General features: G+C 35.6%; 3 protein-coding genes across 7 annotated transcripts in view; all 3 read right to left on the bottom strand.

The window, feature by feature from the left end:
• LOC102592721 (putative disease resistance protein RGA4) overlaps window positions 1–17,623 on the bottom strand; it is a 28,133-nt gene extending 10,510 nt beyond the window's left edge. Inside the window, exons 1-5 of one of the 5 annotated variants that reach the window (XM_015309218.1) lie at window positions 14,898–17,623; window positions 14,544–14,623; window positions 13,803–14,387; window positions 12,989–13,197; window positions 12,461–12,700 (exon numbers count right to left, since the gene is read on the bottom strand). In XM_015309218.1, coding sequence (XP_015164704.1) covers window positions 14,616–14,623; window positions 14,898–17,169 — 2,280 coding nt within the window. In that variant the 5' untranslated portion in view covers window positions 17,170–17,623 and the 3' untranslated portion in view covers window positions 12,461–12,700; window positions 12,989–13,197; window positions 13,803–14,387; window positions 14,544–14,615. Of the gene's footprint in view, window positions 1–7,168; window positions 7,377–11,774; window positions 12,154–12,460; window positions 12,701–12,988; window positions 13,198–13,802; window positions 14,388–14,543; window positions 14,624–14,897 lie in introns of those variants that run through there. The other 4 variants (XM_015309230.1, XM_015309224.1, XM_015309229.1 and 1 more) reach the window with 4 other exon arrangements.
• On the bottom strand, window positions 5,031–10,982 carry LOC107061303 (putative disease resistance protein At3g14460). Its single transcript, XM_015310327.1, has 5 exons — window positions 8,824–10,982; window positions 8,377–8,451; window positions 7,957–8,016; window positions 7,533–7,608; window positions 5,031–5,174 (listed from the first exon to the last, which is right to left on the bottom strand). The coding sequence occupies exons 1-5, from the start codon at window positions 10,980–10,982 to the stop codon at window positions 5,031–5,033; spliced, it is 2,514 nt and encodes an 837-aa protein (XP_015165813.1).
• Window positions 17,624–17,819: 196 nt separating the features above from the next.
• Window positions 17,820–18,641, bottom strand: LOC107061297 (putative disease resistance protein RGA4). The gene has a single exon (XM_015310321.1). It carries the CDS (start codon window positions 18,639–18,641, stop codon window positions 17,820–17,822), a length of 822 nt encoding a protein of 273 aa, XP_015165807.1.
• Between the last annotated feature and the right edge of the window lie 2,291 nt (window positions 18,642–20,932).

Below are 20,932 nucleotides of genomic sequence, written 5' to 3'. Positions count from 1 at the left end.
CAAATGAGCAAACCATGATTCATATACACGATATCAAAACATCCTAAAGAGCCGTAATGATTGAATCACACATATCTTTTGTGCTTCATTGTGATCATTGGGAAACAATTTGGTTAATATTTCATTAAACTAGTTATATTCTTACTTGAAGTCAAACTTAATAAGTATTATAAAATTATTTATTTGTCGATTTGGATAACAAGTTACGTTGTAACCCTAACACCATGTAATATTGTCTTGCTGAAAGTATTTCTGACATCAAAACAATAAAATAAAATTGCAAGACACAAGTTGCTCTATACACAACATACAACCATGGTAGAGAAATGTAGCAAAGTAACTGGCATAAGTTGCTCTTTCTACTTTGAATGCTATTCAACACTGCCAGGTTAATTCAGTTTAGAATTTCAGGAGCTGTGGGCTGGGTGTTCCGACTGGACCATTGGACTCTCATTTCAGTATACGCGAAAAGCTCAATTGACAATCACTCGTGACCCTTTTCCGGGATCTCCACATACAGGGAAGTAATATCTCCAATCCAGATTCAGCCAAATGCAAATGAGCTTACGGAGTGCAATTTCCCTTGCCAATGATGACACTGAAACACATCCAACACAAGTAACATGCTAGTGTTTCAAACATGAATCTGAAACACAGGAAATGGTAAAAAGTTAGTTTGGCACACGTTTCCTAATTGGGAGGATGGAGAAGCAGATCATTATAAGTAACCACTAAAAAAAGGAGAAAGCAAAACCTGTTAAGATGAACAGATACTGCTTAGGACATTTTAAGAGCTAATGGGAGAACTCTTTGCTATAAGATTTGTGACAACTATCTTTGTTGAAGTCCTTCATTCACGGAAGTTTTAATGAGCAGAGAAATTATCCTGTGAAGTGAAAGTAACGACAAGTGTGTCATATATTCATAAAAGTTTTACTGTCTACAGCATGAACATATAACTAACTTACCTTGAACTTTCAAGCTTCGCGCAACCACAGTCACCACTGAAGCAAAATGTTTCAATCTGTCCCCCGAAAATTAACCAGGAAAAAGGAATACTGTTGAAGACACAGTAAATGGAAACTGAAGAACCTCTACTATCAGTAGCCAAAGCGTTCCAACTTGGCCACTGCTTGATTTCTTTAGAAATAAACCATTCCAAGGCTTCTCCTTTCAGGCTACGACTAAAGAGTCGCATTAGCAAAGCTTCATCTCTCCCTACTCCAATAAGTTGATCACAATAAGACCTCAAATGAGTAAAAGGATTTTCAACTCCACTATAAGTGTCAAATTTTGGTACTTTAAAACCTTCTGGAAGCTCCAAATGTGGATGACGACACAAATCTTCATAATTCAGCCCCGCAATGTCTGGTGTGTATTGAAAGTTCTTCATTGCATCCATAACTTCCTCTCTGATGCTTTGCTCAGTCTTTCCCTTTATGACCTTCCATTCCTTTTCATTCTTCTCATAATGCTCGAGTTCAACATGTGTAGTAAATGGATGGTATGATTCTGGCGATATTGGAAGATGAAATGCGGTTTTTAAGGGTATGGGTTGAGTTGTAGGTGGGTTTTCGACAATTTGAGTAAGGGTTTGATGGACATGAGGAAAATTCTGGAAAGTGTTGGTATTTGGATTTGGAGGAGTAGGGTAATTTTTGGTGTGAAGAGCTAGCATGATGTGGGTTAGGGGTGGTTAAGTCGATGATGGGAGGTTTTGGAATGGTAGAGGGGGATGAATTGTTTGAAAAATCCTTGAGTGTTGGATCCGAAGTAGGAAAATGGAGTGGAGGTCTTCCGTTGTCTAGAGTAGGAGTGTCGGCACTAATAGCTAGATTCGTCAAATTTCGTGTCTTATCCATTTCCGCCCTCATTTCAGCAATCTGTTGGAACAATTGTGCAATCAACTTGTTATGTTCGACAATGATGAGGTCATTCACAGTAATTTCGGTCAAATTTGTATTCTCAACATTTTCAACTACTTTTTCTTTGCCTTTTGACAAACATTGGTCGTAGAAGAAATCTTTGGGGTCTTTGGACCTTGTGAAGTACGGATGTCCAGCCATTTTTCTCAACACAGATCAGTTTTAAGTACCTGACAAAGAAAAACAACTCAAAGGCAAATGTGTTAGTCTGTGTCGATGATAAATAATACAAAATATCACACACATTATTGTAAACACATAAAAGTTGTTTCATTTGAAGATAAACTAGCCCACATAAATAAATGACTAAATAGACGAAAATTTGACTATTTGATTTTTGAGCTTAATGGACCTGAATGTCGACTTGAGTCGAGACAAAATCTATTGTATATTTCATTGTCATACTTTGCTTTTCGATTGAGATGTAACTCTAATTTCTTTGTAAGAGTTGGAAATATAGAATTTCTCAAAAATGGGGACCGAACCTTGAAAGGCTGCCTACGTATCTCACAAAAGAGAATTCAGGTCCTACGTAGTTCGACCTTTCTTTTTGACTTGAGTAAATCGACCTTTTCTGAGATATAAGAGTATGAATTTGAAAGTGAAGTTCAAATTTTGTTAGGAAACTAAAAACTCGAAGAGTATTTGGACGCACTTTTGATAGTGACTTGATATTTGTGCTTAGGGGTTCTAAAAATAATTCGAAGAAGAGTAAGCTAGAATATCTCCAAATGAAGCAACATATTCACACAAACAGTTAATCACATAGCACACAAACAAATATTATGCATTTTTAAACAGATATGTGACCCTTTTATGCCAAGGGTAGGCCTAACGATTTGAAGGATGTATATGTCATTTGAAACATTCCATTGCCCCCTAAAACCCAAAATTATACAAGTTTTATAAATAAACTAAATGAGGATACATAATAGGGAAAAGGGATACAAATAATTAATCCCACAGAGGGGTACAATCCTAAACTATTCTTCCATGTGAGGTCCCTCTTCTTTATTGATTTCTTGTCATCTCCGAGTGTCAATGCCTTTGGATGGACTAGTAATTTGATCCTTCTTCGACTCGAACAAATTATTAAGCTCTCTACCCTAAGAGACAATGGTTTGTCAAACAACGTATACATCTTTCAAATTTAAACACATAAATATGATCGTTCATTTAGGCCGTGGGCCGTTTTGAACTCAAGGTGGTCTCTCTAATGGGCCTAACACACCTTGGGTGTTGGGTCATCTTAGTTTGATGCGCTAGCTGAGTTTGGCTCTACGCTAGTCTTGACTAAGAGTGGGCTTCGTTTATAATGGATAGGTGACCCAAACGGACAACTTGGGCTGGGACAGTTAACGACCGTTGACTATCCAGTAGCCAACTACATTCGTCAGGGTGCCCCGAGAATAATTTGGTTAACGAACGACTACGGCCCGCATAATCGTCCTTTAGATGGAAATTAAAATAATTATCATTTGACGAAATATGTCATGCCATGAATGCAACAGTTCAATATATACGATAAATAAAACAAGTAGACAGTTAAATCACATAGACAAATAAATGAATCTTAAGGTTAGAACCATTCAAATTCCCAGTGGAAGTCGCCATTCTGTTTCATTAGGAAAATATTATTTGACTGGTTTAAGAGTCGCCACTTAATTTTTAAGAAAAATCAAGAAAATTGTTTTTCAATAGATTAAAACAGGGCATCAATTGAAAATACTTAAGGGGGTTCGGGGGTTCTTATTAATATTCTAGGAAGGTTTTTAAGGCACCTAGAATATCCGCTAATGCGGTTATCCGACAATTAATTTACTCGGCTGAAAAGATTTAACTTTAACTTAAATTGCAAAATTGATTTGTTTTGTAATTAGAACTATTTTAAAGGGGAAAAAAGGGAAATATTTAAATATTATCTAAGTGGACTATCTTACAAAATTGTTTGTTTAAGTCTTGTTAAGAGATGACCAGTTTAGTTACATTGTTAAAACGAAATGAGCGTCTCTCGGGGATTTGAACTTTTCGACCCTAAGATTAACGACAAATACTAATAAATAAGTAAACATAATAAAACAAAGAGGGAAAGAGGTCTGGGCCCAAGTTTGGTTTTTCTGTCCGCCTGGACCAATACTTGGGCCTATTTTCGTTTTGGGCCCTTTGGCCTACTTGAGTCACCCGCACCTGTCCTAGTCTAATATAAAGAAATATATTTTATCTTTGGGCCTTAGGCCCAATTCTTTTACCTGTCCTGAGAACTAACAGAATAATAATAATCGGAATGATAAAGGCTTAGGCCCAAAATAACAAAATACAAATTAAGATAAAGAGATGGGCTTTTGGGCCCCATTCTGCCATATATACAGCATATACACTTGGTGTATATTGCTGTATATCATTATGTATCAGCTATGGTCCCAATGCGTTGACTTTCGAGGACATGTTCAGCTTCCAAAATGACCTGTTCGCCGGTGTCTGGCATATCAATCTGATAAAGATGGACTTGAAAAGAAAGGATTTTGGGCCTTCATGGCCCAACTTGAAATGCAACTACGAGAAGTAAGAGTCCAAGAGACTTTTGGCGGGCAGCGACTAGAACCAACAAGCGGAGGAGCAACGACTTCTACCAATGACGGAACTACGACAAGCTCCGGCTAACGATGAACAAGCTAGAAACTCCTTCGTGCCTATTTGCTATACTCGAAATAAACTATGGTGTAAACTATATTTCTATTCCCCTTTCTATATATCTTTTGACCATTTTTCCCAAACCTTTTCAATTTTTTCTTTCAATTTTCCCCATTTTCGTCTAGCCTTTTTTCTCTGTTTTTCTTCTAAACTTTTTTCAATATTTCCTTGACACAAAAATTTTCAACTCCAAAAAATATCCCCTCTTTCGTGAACAACAAAACAACCTATATAGAAGGAAAAATCGGGTTCGGAAATGGGGGGAAAAGGACCAAAACCGGGTAGAAACAAGGGCCCCAAATTCGAAATTCAAACTCCAAACTTTCACCATTTCGGACAAACACCCTTTCCCTTGAAGTCTTGACTCATTCCGAAAGGGGAAAGGAGGACGGAGCGCGTGCTGCTTTTCTCTGCTCAAATCGTACCACGGAGAGGGATGTGAGGGAGATGTGTTAACGCCTTTGGACTGCCGGTTCCGGGTCGATTTGATTCGCTGGCTGTCGCGGTGGGCTGCTGCTCGTTCTGGGCTGCTGTTCGTTTTTGGGCTGTTGTTCGTTTCTGCGAAGAAGAAGAACGATGCAGATGGGGGCCGGTTTGGTGTATGTTGTTATTATTTTAGTATTGTTGGAGGAATTAAAATGGTGGGCCTAGGTAGTTGGGAATTGCTGGAAAAAAGAAAAAAGGGTGGGGTCGGTTTGGTTGTTTGATGTACGTATTGTTTGGATATGGGCTGTTGGGCCATGATTTTGGTCAAATTTGAGAAAAGGACCAAAATTTGGTCCTTTAAAAATTGATAAAGCTAGAATTGGATTTAAACTTTGGCTACATGAATTTAAATTAAAGCCAAATGTAGTCAAACTTAGTTGACTAGGATAAGTTCGACTAGTAATTAAGCAAGATGAATTAATATAGATTAATCAATAAGCTTCTTAATTTCAGCAAAATAAAATAATTGACTTAATTATAAACCAAATAATTTAAAATATAAAATATTATGTAACTAAACTAATTAACCAAATATTTTATTTAAACAAAAATACTTTTTGTCGACTATTTTCGAACATTCATAAAATATACTAATTAGACACATAATTATATAATAATTAACTGAATTATAAACTAATTAACTCAAAATATAAGCTATTAATTAATTTAAACTAAATAACCAAATATTTAAATGAAACTAAAATCCTTTAGAGACAATTTTCGAACATTCATAAAATATACTAATTAGACACATAATAATATAAAATATCATATTTATTATTTAAAATTATAAAAATGACAAAACTACTTAAAATGACTTGAAAATTATTTGAATTTTATAAACTAATTATTCTAAATCGTTTGGGGAATTAAGAAGCTCGTGAAATAATTATTATCGGGGAGGGTCAAAATTGGGTGTCTACAGCGGGTATATGTGATTTTATGTGGGTTTAAATTCAATTTTAATTTTTACATGTTATAAGAGTGATAGAACGTTACTTATTAAAATAATTTCTTTAAAGCTACTAAAATATTCAAGATAGTAAATGAAAGTGGTTCAATAAAAAATAACTCAATTTCTTGACCTCTAAAAAATAAAATTTTAAGTCACTATCCTATTAAATTAATACAACTTAATGAAAAAATGAATTTATTTTATGAATTTTAATTTTAGTATCAAACTTAACCAGGAAAAGAAAATAATTTGGAAGCCAATAGGTTGATGGAGGGTAATTTTGTACCATTTTCAATAGTTCAAGGGTATTTTAGGCCCTTTTCCAAAAAGAAAAATATAACATGAAACTCATAAGCACAAACAAAAATCTTCAATAATAACTAAAAAAATTAAGATGCAAATGAGGAATATGTGGAAGGAAAAAAGAAGCGGACATGTATATATTTATACTAATAGGTGTAGTGACTCATATGGTTCTTGGTGGTTTCATTATTTTAGGGCTGGAGGGGAAGCCTTAGCATACAAACCCAGTGCCAATCAAAATTGGTCTTCTCTGGGTGTCCACCACTCTACTATCAACTGATGGTTTGTTATGATCCAACTAATTAAACACGGAAATTAAACTAATCAAATTGAACTCAACAATTTTGTTCAGAAGACTCCTGTCATCATCGGAGACAACAGTTAATGGATGATCCTAGGCTTCCTAAAAAAATCATTTCAAAAGAAAAAAAAGAAGAAGAGGGAAAGCGTTAATATTGAAATTATGGTAAAAAAAGAAGAAGATGCAATTCAATATATATGTATCGATTTAGTTTTTATTTTTCATGCATAATAGTTAATTTCACGATTTAAATACTTTTACTATTATAATATGTATTTATCTTTAAATTAAAATACTATATATGTGCTATGTAGCATCAAATTTGCAAGATTTTCTAACCTCAATTTATGAGTGGTTACTTTTATTTTGTATGCTTTGATTTTTATTTTATGACACATAGAAAATTCAATAATATATGTGTCATTTAAATTTATTATTTACAATACAAAATTTGTATAAAGTATTTTGGGATAAACGTGTAATGCACGTCTCACATACCAGTAAAATAAAAATCACAAGACATAAGTTGCTCTTTCGACAGTGCCAGTTAATTTAGTTTAGAATTGGACCAACATCAAGCTCAACTAATTTCACTTTTCTGGGATTTCGTACATTCAAGGAAATGATATCTCCAATCCAATTCAGCCAAATGCAAACGAGTTTACGGAATGCAATTTCCCTTGCCAATTATGACATTGAAACACATCTAACACAAGTAGCATTTCGACGAGGTCCATGATGGTATTTCAAACATGAATCTGGAACACGGGAAATGGTAAAAAGTCAGTTTTGGCACATGTTTCCTCCTTGGAAGAATAGAGAAGCAGATCGATCATTACAAGTAACCACTAAAAAAAAGAGAAAGCCAAACCTGTTTAAGATGAACAGATACTGCTAATGGGACACTCTTTGCTATAAGATTCATGACAACTATCTTTGTTGAAGTCCTTCATTCACGGAAGCTTTAATGAACGGAGAAATTGGCCTGTGAAGTGAAAGTAATGAGAAGTGTGTCATATATTCATAAAAGTTCTACTGTCTAAAGCATGAAAATAAAACCAGCGTTGCAGAAAAGATTATTCTTTTATGAGCCTATTAACAAACTTATATAGATTTCTACCATATGTGGACATGGAAATAGTTCCTTGAGAGTTTTCAATATACTAAGAAAAGTAAACGAGATTTTAGATAAGTGAGATGATTTAAAAACAACATTTAGAGGAAAAAGAAAATCCATTCCAGAGAAAAAAGTATTGACACCATTTGCTATCTTTATGGACAAAAAATTCACTTACCTTGAACTTTCAAGCTTCATGCAACCACAGTCACTGAAGCGAAATGTTCCTATCTGTCCCCTGAAAATTAAAAGGAAATACTGTTGAAGACGGTCAACAAAAAATGAAGAAGCTTCTACCATCAGTACAAGTCACATTTCGGACCAAAAGGAAATATGTCTTGCATCAAAGCTTATGTAAGTGGATTTCTGAAAGAAATGGTTCTGTTACCTCTAGCGTTTCACCAATAAGTAAATAATAAATTACTTATTCACCTAGTAACCTATGAGAAGAAACATAATTTTTTCATGATTAAACTTTTCTTTTAGGAAAGGTAATATTGTATTCATCAGCATAGACCTCCGAAAATTGGTTCCCAAAAAATAAGTAGATTACAAAGTGCCTATAAATTCTAAATGAAAATTTACCTAACGTAATTGCCTGCCGCTCATGGGATTTAGCTTGATTTGCCACAGCGACGTTCTAGCATGAGTGCATGACCTTGAAACTAGTAACCTATAAGGAAAAAAAAACATAAATTACATGATTAAAGCATAGCAAGATATACCATACTTGAAGAATTAGAAGAAGAACAATTCGGTTCAAGTGGACACGCAGAATGTTGAAAGCATAGCACAGATGCACTTGATTGTTAATTTTGCATTTTTTAACGTCAAAATGTTGCAGGAAAAAAAAAATCACATACAAAGCTTTTTTTCTGGAACTCGTAGAAAATAATATTTAAAAAATGGACTCAGAAAGTGAAAGAGAAACAGAGACTTACGTCTATCCTGGATTATCCTCCAGCCTACTTTAATTTTTGGAATATGGGAAATGTTGGACCACTGGGAGTTTGGGCTACTCCAATTGGTGCAACTTTCTTCTAACTGTGGGCAGTCTTTAATTTCCAGGTACTGTAATTTCGTGAGGCTTTGCATGACATCTCTGGATGGCAGACGCTCTAGTATTTCGCAGTTCCAAAAAATTAACGTTTCCAAACAAACAAGGTTGCTGAGTCCATCCGACAGAGATTCTAACAATGGACAACAATAGATCTCAAGATAATGTAATTTGGGCATGGCACCTCTGAAGTCCACATGTTGTAGCCGTTTGCACCCCTCTAGATGTAATGTTTCAAGAGAAGTAAGATTGCAAAGACTATGAGGAAGATCCTCGATACTGAAATCACTTAATTCGAGCTCAATTAGAGAAGAGAGTTGCATAAGCTGATAGGGCAGAGAATCCCAGTGCCCATGTCCGTACACCCTCAATGTACGAAGGAACAACAGCTGCTGAATGCCATTAAAAAACAATTGGAATGCCTCAAAATCCACCATCTCTGAGAAAGGACCAATTTTCAAATGCCGTAACCCAGTGAGACGGTGAAGGCCTCCTGTGGGTAGACTAATCAATTTGGGACAATCTGACATATCCAAAATGGAAAGTGAAGGCATTTCCCATACATGTAAAGGGAAGGAAACCAAGTTCTTACAGTTGCTGACCCTCAAAATCTTTAGAGACCGACATTGTTCTAGCATTCCATTTGGTAAACTGGTCAATCCATCACAATAAAGTAACTGAAGCCTTTGGAGGGAAGATAAATAATTCTCTCCACTGGGAACCGGAAAAGAACTGAAATTGGGGCACAAGGCTATTCCTAAGCTCTTAAGGGAATGGAGATTGTACAAGCTCTGTGGTAATTCATGAAACTCTCTGCAGGCTGAGATACATAGGCGTTGAAGAGAAGCATTGTTGCGTAGCATCTCATCAGGTAGACAAGTGAGCTCTTTCACGTCACTGACAGAAAGATCCACAAGACATGTTAAGTTGCTGCACAAGTTCAACAATGGCATTTCACTGTCAACTCTTTCAATTTCTAATTCATGCAGGGTTTCCAATTGAGTTGGAGCACTTTTTAACAGTGGACACTCTGTAATCGTCAACCTCTCAAGCCCAGGAAACAGTCTTACTCCAACTTCATCTCCCTTCCACTCTATAAGCCTATGCATATCCTTCAATACTAGTTCTTTCAATGACGGGAACACTTGGATATTGCCATTATTGCTGCTTGATCCATTATCAACACCATAAAATGTAGGTCCAATGCATTCCAATTCAATGAATCCAATCATCTCAAGATGCCTAAGGAACTTCAGTTGACCAAGCGATGGAATATCTTTGCACCTCTTGCAACCACTTAATTTCAACATGACCAAATTTGGCAGCAATTCTTCACTGAACCATGAAGGAAATATAGTCCCCCAATAGTTCTCCACTACTAAGGTTTTCAAGTTAGGATGTGGTTGAAGACCATACAACACATGCTCATCATTGATCTCACAGCCTTCTGATTCATCATGGGACCATAAATACACCAGCTTGTAGATATTTGGTTTCTCCTGTAAATATGCTGTTTGAGCCTCTTCTTTATTGCCGACTAATTGTAGACATTTGATTGTTAATTCACCTCTAAGGTTTTTCAAACGACCTAATTCTTCTATTTGACGACCTTTCTCTACACCTACGTAGAAAAATTGTAGCGTCTGAAGACTGATCAATTTCCCCATATTAAGTGGCATCTGAAACTGATAATCAATTTCTGATTGGTAATATATGTGTCTCAAACTTTTCATATTTGCCATTTCTTCCGGAAGCTTCCTCAGTGAAGAACAGCCATTGACTCTAAATGTTTGCAAATTGTAGAGCTTGCAAACGGAGTTGGGCAAGTCTTTGATCTCAGTACTGGAGAGATCAAGATATCTCAAGTATATTAGCTTGCCGATTTTGGCTGACAACACCTCAATGCCTGACCTGGACAAATTTATAACTCTCAAGAACTGAAAGCTCAACAGCATATCTTCAGATATATTTCTTTTACAGAAAAATGTGCACAAACGTCCATGCTCGTTTATCTTATCTATTTTATCACTTGGTGAGTCCCATCCAAAGTATCGGACTTGAGAAAGATTTTCTCCTCCTACACTCTTTTGATCAAATAGTTTAGACTTTAAAATATCTCCAGCCAAATCATGCACAAGATCATGCATCTTACAGTGTATTAATTATCTTATTTGATACATTTTTTCATGCTATGAATAACTATTGCTTCCTCATGTTATATATATACTAGTTTTCTGACACATGCATTGCACGTGATTACCAATTTCAAAAATATGTGTTATAGTAAATAGTATTGCGTATTTAAGCAAATTAAGATTTGAATAATAAGCTTAGTAAAAAATAATATTGCAGATTCTTTTGTGAATGTTCAATGTGGATCGTCATATATATCTTTTCTTCACGCAAATTTATGAAGATGATCAATGAAAACTTTTATTAGTTAAATGCAATTATGCATAGATTTATTTCAATTTGATGAGGTTCAATTATGTAATTAGTCTTATCTCACTAATATTACCTTATAGACGATATTTGTTTTGTATTTTTGTTGTCATCTAACCAGATGTGCTTTGCATGTGTATTCTACGTTAAATTCTTTAGATGTCATTTGAACTTGTGAAGAGATCAACTATATTTTATATATTCACATATTTTCACATCTGTTGTGAGTTTTTTTAAAAAAAAAAAAACTCGAAACATTTTAAAATAATACATTTTGAAGTTAGAAGATCTCGCTAACCTGATAATACATTTGTGGCATAAATAATACTTTCATTTAAATACAAATACTTACCCAAATATAAATAAATATTTGCAATAATGAAAATATTTATCTCATAAAATTAGCTATTAAATAAATAATAAAAATTAAATTAATACAAACTTCAACTGACATTATTACAAGTTATATGAACTTTTCTTCGTCTAAAATACTTAAATATTAAGAAATAGTAAATAAGTAAAACAAAAGGGTAATGTTTATATAGTAATAACTATTTTGAAGCAAACTTCCTGAGAGTCTAAATTACATAAGTAGCATTTCGACGAGGTCCATGCTGGTGTTTCAAACATGAATCTGAAATCATCCAGGAAATGTTAAAAAGTCTGTTTTGGCACACGTTTCCTCCTTGGGAAAATGGAGAAGCAGATCATTACAAGTGACCACTAAAAAAAGGAGAAAGCAAGACCTGTTAAGATGAACAGATGTTGCTAAGGACATTTTAAGAGCCAATGGGGCATTCTTTGCTAAATGATTCATGACAACTATCTCTGTTGAAGTCCTTCAATGACGAAAGTTTAATGAACGGAGAAATTGTCCTGTGAAGTGAAAGCAATGACAAGTGTGTCATATATTCATAAAAGTTCTACTGTCTAAAGCATGAAAATAAAACCAGCGTTGCAGAAAAGTTATTCTTTTATGAGCCTATTAAGAAAGTTTTACACATTTCTACCATATATGGACATGGAAATAGTTCCTTGAGAGTTTTCAATATACTAAGAAAAGTAAACGAGATATAGATAAGTGAGATGATTTAAAAACAGCATTTAGAGGAAAAAGAAAACCATTCCAGAGAAAAAAGTATTGACACCATTTGCTATCTTTTATGGACAAAAACTAACTTACCTTGAACTTTCAAGCTTCGTGCAACCACAGTCATCACTGAAGCGAAATGTTCCAATCTGACCCTTGAAAATTAAACAGGAAATACTGTTGAAGACGGCCAACAAAAACTGGAGAAGCTTCTACTATCAGTAGAAGTCACATTTCGGTTCAAAAGGAACTCTGTCTTGCATCAAAGCCTACGTTAGTGGCTTTCCGTGTAATGGTCCACCTCCTCTTACGCAAGATAAAACTGTAATAGACCTGTTATGACAAGCTATTACTTCTCTGTACTTGAAGAGAATGATCAGTTATCTTATTCAAGAACCATACCACTTAATAACTTCCATTATACTTTGTAATGAAGAATACTACATTCGGGGATTAAGTGATAAACTCTTTATTGAAGGATACTCGTGCAAAACAAACAAAACATTTGAATAATTTGAGATATATTGCATCAGACTAACTTTATAGAAGTAAGTGAGCAATAAAAACAATAAGGAAAAAAACAAGGAATGTAGGAGACTAACAATTTTAGAAGAAGCTTACATGGAAAGGTTGGTTCAATAAGCAGAATAGAGAATCCTTCAACCTAATGGACAGATGTCCCTCCAACTGGTCAATCCATTCAAGTCCTAGGTCCTTCGCAGCGGATACTGCTACAATAGTTCTTGAGCATACTTCGACCCAAGTTTAATACTTGGCTAGCACGAGAGTGAGGTGGCACATGCAATTTGTTTTTGTACAACAGCAACCTCCTAGTTGAATCCATAAAAACAATCAGTGAGAATTTATTTGAGCTGCAACTCATGAACAGAATTCAATGGGCACCTCCCATTTGACATTACTCAGTTATATCTAGATGTTTCATAGATATATAGACAGTTAGTTATGCTTCATTTTGGACCTTCGTGTCCTTTGTCAGTGATTTTAGTACTATGATTTACATTTATGCCAAGTGTTTCTTTTACAAGACTTGTCTCTTCAAATGTGTTTATACTAATGTTTCCGCTCATGTCTAGATGTATGCTCATATCTAATGTCATGTTATGGGTACGCCCTCGGGCCTATAATGATACCGAGTGCCGGTTCCGCCCAAGGTCTAAGCTCGGGGTGTGACAAACCTAGAGGACTAGGATGGATTCCACGAGCTAGTGGTTCCACAAGCCTGGTTCACAACTCATGAACCATTCCGTGGGAACCTGGAACTTAAATTTCAATCTGGTTTTCTATGCTACATACTGAATATTCATGGGCACGAAATCCGAGGTGTTACGTTTACTTCATAACTTATGCGATATTATGATACAAACATAGAAACTTATGCTGTGGAAAAGTTGTTATTTCGGTGTCATAGGCATACCTTACATGGAAATCTTGGTTCAATAAGCAAAGTAGAGAAACCTTCAGCCTAATGGATGGATACGCATCAAACTGGTCAAATCATTTGTGTCCTTCTCAAGGATTAAATTTGCCACCCGTATCATCAATGCAAAACACTGGATTATATGGACTGAAGTTGTGGCAAAAGGAAAAAGGAAAGAAGAATTATATGGAAAGAAACACCAAATTAACTGAAACTAATGTAGTCTCTTCCAAACAGCTTACATTCAAACAGGTACACGATTTCATGGATAGTTGATTGATGCAATTAGGATGCACACACGGCCATGCAAAGACAGAGGATAGACCTGTGTAGCTTCTCATTGAGCACCCTATACACTTTGAATTTTTTTATGTTTCATATGTAGACTTCAGTTGCCCAAAAAGGTTGTTCAGTATCCAAATACTCATGAAAGTGTTCCATAATGAGTCTAGAGCTGAAGATTTTGTTCTTCATATATACAAAATAAAAGTGGTGGTTCCAAAATACTTTACATGATTCTGCCCATGGATTTTGTCTTGATATACCACAACGACGATTTACCATGACCTTGTACCTAGTAACCTATGAGAAGAATCATAAATTTTCATGATTAAACTTTCTTTTAAGGAAGGTAATGTTGTATTCATCAGCATAGACCTCTGAAAATTGGTTCCCAACAAAAACAAAGATAAAAACAGGTAGATTACAAAGTGCCTATAAATTCTAATGAAAATTTACCTAACGTAGTTGCCTGCCGCTCATGGGATTTGGCTTGATTTACCACATTGACGTTCTAGCATGACCTTGGAACTAGTAACCTAGAGGGAAAATAAAACATAAGTTTCATGATTAAATCATATCAAGATATACCATACTTGAAGAATTAGAAGAAGAACAGTTCGATTAAAGTGGACAAGCAGAATGCAGAAAGCATAGGCACAGATGCAATTGATTGATAATTTTTGCATTTTTTAATGTCAAAATAATTGCAGGAAAAAATATTAAATTACATACAAAGCTTTATTTCTGGAACTCGCGGAAAATAACATTTAAAAAATCTACTCATAAAGTGAAAGAGAAACAGACACTTACGTCTATCCTGAATTATCCTTCTGCCTAATTCAATATTTGGAATATGGGAAATGTTGGACCACTGGGAGTTTGGGCCACTCAGATTGCTACAACTTTCTTCTAACTTTGGGCAGGCATAAATTTGCAGGTTCCATAATTTGGTGAGGCGTCGCATGACATCTCTGGATGGAAGATGCTCTAGTTTTTTGCAGTTAGATAAACTTAACTCTTCCAAAGAAACAAGATGGTCGAGCCCATCCGACAGAGCTTCTAACAATGGACAATCTTGTATCCTCATATATTGTAATTTGGGCATGGCATCTGAGAAGTCCACATATCGCAGCCGTTTGCACCTCTTTAGCGTTAATGTTTCAAGAGAAGTAAGGTTGTCAAATCTATGAGGAAGAGCCTCGATTCCAAAATCAGATATATGGATCTCTATTAGGGAAGAGAGTTGCATCAGCTGATAGGGCAGAGAATCCCAGTGCAAGTGTCCCGACACCCCCAATGTATGAAGGGACAACAGCTTCCGAATGCCATTAAAAATCAATTGGAATGCCTCAAAATCCACCATCTCTGAGAAAGGACCAATATGTAATTTCCGTAACCCGGTGAGACGGTGAAGTCCTCCTGCGGCTACGCTAGTCAATTTGGTACATTCTAATAAACCCAAATATGAAAGTGAAGGCATTTCCCACACATGTAAAGGCAAGGAAACTAAGTTGTTACAGTGCTTGACCATCAAAGATTCTAGAGACAGACAATGCTCTAGCATTCCACTTGGTAAACTGGTCAATTCATCACAATTCCATAACTGAAGACTTTGGAGGGAAGTCAAATAATCCTCTCCACTGGGAACAGGAAAAGAACTGAAATTGGGGCAGCTGTCAATCATTAAGCTCTTTAAAAAATGGAGATTGTACAAGCTTTGTGGCAATTCACGAAACTCTCCGCAGTCTGAGATACATAGGTGTTGAAGAGAAACGTTGTTGTGGAGCATCTCATGGGGAAGACAAGTGAGCTCCTTCACAAAATAGACACTAAGCTCTACGAGAGATGTCAAGTTGCTGCACAAGTTCAACAATGGCTTTTCACTGTCAACACTATGAATTGCTAATTCACGCAGGATTTCAAATTGACTTGGAGTACTTTTTAACAGTCGACACCTTGAAATCGTCAACTTCTCAAGCCTAGGAAACATTCTTACTCCAACTTCATCTCCCTTCCACTCAATAAGACTACGCATATCCTTCAATACTAGTTCTTTCAATGACGGGAACACTTGGATAATGCTGCTTGATCCAATATCGCGAATCTCAACACCATATAAAGCAGGTCCAATGCATTCCAACTCATGGAATCCTACCAGCTCAAGATGCCGAAGGAATTTCAGTTGGCCAAGGGATGGAATTTCTTTGCACCTTTTGCAACCACTTAGTTTCAACTTGACCAAATTTGGTAGCAACTCTTCACTGAACCATGAAGGAAATTTAGTCCCTAAATAGTCCACTACTGATAAGGTTTTCAAGTTAGGATGCGGTTGAAGACCATCCAACACATGCTCATCATTGATCTCATGGCCTTCTGATTCATCATGGGACCATAAATATGCCAGCTTGTAGATATTGGGTTTCTCCTGTAGACATGCTGTTCGAGCCTCTTCTTTATTTCCGACTAATTGGAGACGGTCAATCGTCAATGTACCTCTAAGGTTTTCCAAACGACCTAATTCTTCTATTCGACGACCTTTATCTAAACCTATGTAAAAAAACTGTAGCGTCTGAAGACTGGTCAATTGCCCCATATTAAGTGGCATCTGAAACTGATCATGAATTTCTGATTGGTAATGATAGTTGCAATATATGTGTCTCAAACTTATCATAGTTGCCATTTCTTCTGGAAGCTTCCTCAGTGAAGAACAGCCACTGACTCTAAATGTTTGCAAATTGTAGAGCTTGCAAATGGAGTTGGGAAGGTCTTCGATCTCAGTGTTGGAGAGATCAAGATATCTCAAGTATATTAGCTTGCTGATTTTGGCTGACAACTCCTGAATGCCTGATCCAGACAAATTTAAAACTCTCAAGAACTGAAAGCTCAATAGCATATCATCAGATATATTGCTTTTCCAGAACAATGTGCACAAACGTCCTGGCTCATATATCTTTTCTATTTGGTCACTTGGTGATTCCCATCCAAAGTATCGGACTTGAGAAATATTTTCTCCTCCAACACTTTTCGTATCAAATAGTTTAGATTTTAAATGTATCTCCAGCCAAATCATGCCCAAGATCATGCATCTTACAGTGCGTTATATTGTTGTGCTCATCTAGCTCAACATCTTGCAGCAAGGAATATTTCAACAAAAGTTGAAAAAACTTGTTCCCTACATCTTCCATCACAGGGATCTCTTGACTTGGACAAAGAAACCCTTCTGCCATCCAGAGTTGGATTAGTTGGTCCTTTTCAAACATAAAATCTTTTGGAAACATTGCAAAGTAACCAAAACATTTCTTCAGATGTGGAGATGGTAGATAATCATAGCTTAGTTTTAGGATCTTCTTTATGCTATTTTCCCGAAGATCATCTTCCCCTGCAACAAGGGGGTTGCCATCAAGAATTTCCTGCCAGTCATGTTTATCCTTGTTGCATAAGAGGCCTCCCAACACACTTGCTGCCAACGGTAGACCTTGACACATTTCAACAATCTTGTTCTCCACAGTTAGTACTTCCTCCAGAACTTCCCCATCAACAAATGCTCTTTGCTTGAAAATGGACCAGCAGTGATCTCTAGCTATTCTTCTCAACATATGAAGATCTTCTGCTACTATGGATGCCACCTGCTTCATACGAGTAGTCACAAGAATGCAGTTTCCTCTGGATGTATTGATTCCTCTCAAGGTGTCCATGAACTCATGCCACGATGTAGAGTCAACACGCCACAAATCATCCAGGACAAGCAAATACTTTTTTTCTCCCCAATGCATCTTGTAGCGTCTTGACTATTATATCTCTGCTTTGGACCTCAACTTTCCTCTTTGTCAATGATTTGAGAATCAGTTCAAGAAAGCTCTTAGTTTCTACCATTTCAGGTAGACACAACCAAACTCTCTTTTCAAAGATTTGCTTGATCTCTTCATCATTGAAAATTCTCTTAGCCACTGTAGTTTTCCCTATACCCCCCATACCCACTATGGGAATGGCGCACAGAACAAGTTCCTCTCTCATGTTCAACATCTTATTCTTGATTGCAGCAACATCTTTGTCTCTACCAACAACATTTGAAGCAACTACTATGGAATCTGTTTCTCGGATTTGTAGTATTTCCCGAGAAGGAACTGTCCATGATGGGAGACCGAGGTTTTTGGCTAACTTATTGATAGCCCTCAACTCTTCATTGATGTTGTTGATTTTTCGGGACATTTTGTACTTAAAAGCAGTCTGAGAAAAGAAGTGACTGACCTTTTCCATTAGTTTGGTTCGGTTGTTCATCACTTGTGCTTTGAGAGATTCATATGTGAATTTGTCAAACACATTTTCAGCATCTTCAGCAATTCTCTCAAGCATCTTAAGCCATTCTTCCACAGCCTGATCTTCGACTTGTCGTCTTTCAACATCATGAATGTAAGCTTGGATCATGGTTACATATTTTGTCAGCATTCTGAGATTTTTCTTGCAGTTCCTTAAAGTTTTTGCCTCCTCAATAGTGAGAGAAAGCAGCTTCTCAAGCACAACCTGAACAGTAGCACCAATTACAGGATCAGCCATAGTTGTGTTTGCTCCTTCACAAAGTCGTCGTGTTCCTAAGCACCAAAGTCTTCCCAAGGCTTCTTTTGCTAGTTGTTTATGGCACCAAAAGAAGGTCAATAATTGATAGTATACAATAATTCAAACTGTGAAAAAAAAAATGTGTGGTAGTCATAGACTCCAATGACACAAATATCTCTCTAAGAAATAGTACTATAGGGTCGTTTGGTTTGAAGACAAGTTGTGCTTGACGTAGTTTTTCTGCAATAAGTCATGCACAAATTATTCCGGCATTATTTCTTATTGATTTGGTTTGTCATATTCAAAACGAAAAAGGTTCAAAAATGTCCTCAACGTACTAGAATTGGTTCGAAAATATCCTTCGACCCTATTTTCACCCAAGTTACCCAAAATACTTTGATTAAAGCACATCTTAATTTCTCCTCCATTCATTTATAATGGTCAGTAGTCTTTCACCATCCAACGAAGAATGTAAAAATGCTAAGATTTGAATTTTGAAATTGACTATAAACTTCTTGTGATTATGTATGTTTAGCAAAATGGACTTTAATTATTACTACTATTTTCTCGAAAACAAGAACTAATTCAATCTGTAATGATAAATCTAACTCAATCTCGAAAACTAACTCTAAGAGAAAAGGATTGGCCAAGTTTAATAAAAAGTCCAAAATTAGCTCATCCCATCGATGATCGAGTCAACACAATCTAATCACAAACATTCATAGTCTCCATTTCTACAAGAAAAGAGAGCAGTTGGGCTTTGGAGCTGTTTCTAAAAAAAAAAAAAATCACTTTTCGCAAACAAAAAAAAAATTACTAGAGATTTCCAAAAATAAAAAAAGGAAATCAAATTAAACAAAAAGCCATAAAAAGGAATTTAAAAATTGAAATAAAATTTTAATTTTCAAATAGGTTCTAATAATGAAGCTACTATGTTAGCAATGTATCCATTTTCTAGTTTAAAAAATATTGGAAAAATTACCTAAACACAACTTATTTTACCATATTTTTTAAAATTTTCTACCATTTGAAAAAGTTACAAAAATTTCTACTCTCTCCTATTCTTGGATACATCACTCTTACGCGATGTATTGGGACCTGTGTGTCTTGTATCAACAAAAGTAATGTATCGAGACATTGAGTGAAGTATTGGGACCAGTGGTGGAGCTAGGATTTTTAATAAGGGGTTCAAAAAATTGAAGAACTAAACACACAAACTGATTGAAGGGGGTTCAACATCTACTATATATACATAAAAAATAATTTTAACCATGTATAAATAGTAATATTTTCCGCCAAAGGGGTTCAGATGAACCCCTAACAGAAGGCTGGCTCCGCCCTTGATTGGGACAGGTGTGTCTTGTATCAACAAAGGTAATGTATCGAGACGCGATGTATCGGACGTTAAGTGATGTATCCGAAATCCTTAAATTTTAATGGATTTTTGTAATTTGAAAAAAAGTAGAAATATGATGTAATTAGCTCTTAACAATATGGAATTTGTGTAATTTTTTAAAAATAAAATCTGTCAACACATTAATAAGAGAGGTCATATTGTCTGTTAACCTAAAAATCTAAAGTCAACCATTGCATTGAAAGAATTATATATATGCAAATTAATCCTAAGCTAGTACTACAACTCAATTAATGGCTTCCATGATAGAAGAGAATTGAGAGGGAAATAATAATAACGGTCCAAAACTGAATGTCACGTCTCATTTTTGGAATTTAAAAAAATAGTTTTAGAATTTTTTTTCTAATTCAATCTGTTAACAAAAAACGTAAATATGCATCATTTGTTAAGCAATGAGGGTAAATGGAATGAAACATTTTGATGTTTGTTGTATGCAAACTTTGCTAGTAGTTGTTTTCACGAACGATTGTTGTACTTGTACCCAATGTAGATGCGGATAATTTTATTTTGCACTTGCATTAAAAAAGAAAGTAACTGGAGCAGTGGATGGGGTTGCTCCTCCCTTAATTAAAGGTTTCGAATTTGAACCCTGAATATGGAAAAATCCCTACTAGGGAGCGTTTCCCCCGAATGGGGCCCTATGCGGTGCGAATTCAAAATAGTCGAGCTTCAATGCTGATACCGAATATTAGGTGGGAAACAAAAAAAAAAAACATGAAAAGAGGACATATTCTTTAGTAGAAATACTTAAAATTGGTTTTGTGTGTTCTTTTTTTTGTTTTTTAGAAATATGTTATGCCCTGAGCCACGACATATGGCATAACTTGTGGATATTATGATATAAAATTATGATACGGAAAAGTTGTTTGTTATTTCA

The sequence above is a fragment of the Solanum tuberosum genome, unplaced genomic scaffold, assembly GCF_000226075.1.
Source record: "Solanum tuberosum cultivar DM 1-3 516 R44 unplaced genomic scaffold, SolTub_3.0 scf00008, whole genome shotgun sequence".
Lineage (NCBI taxonomy): Eukaryota > Viridiplantae > Streptophyta > Magnoliopsida > Solanales > Solanaceae > Solanum > Solanum tuberosum.
The sequence above is the reverse complement of the archived record's forward strand: the minus strand, read 5'-3'. Positions and strand labels throughout refer to the sequence as shown.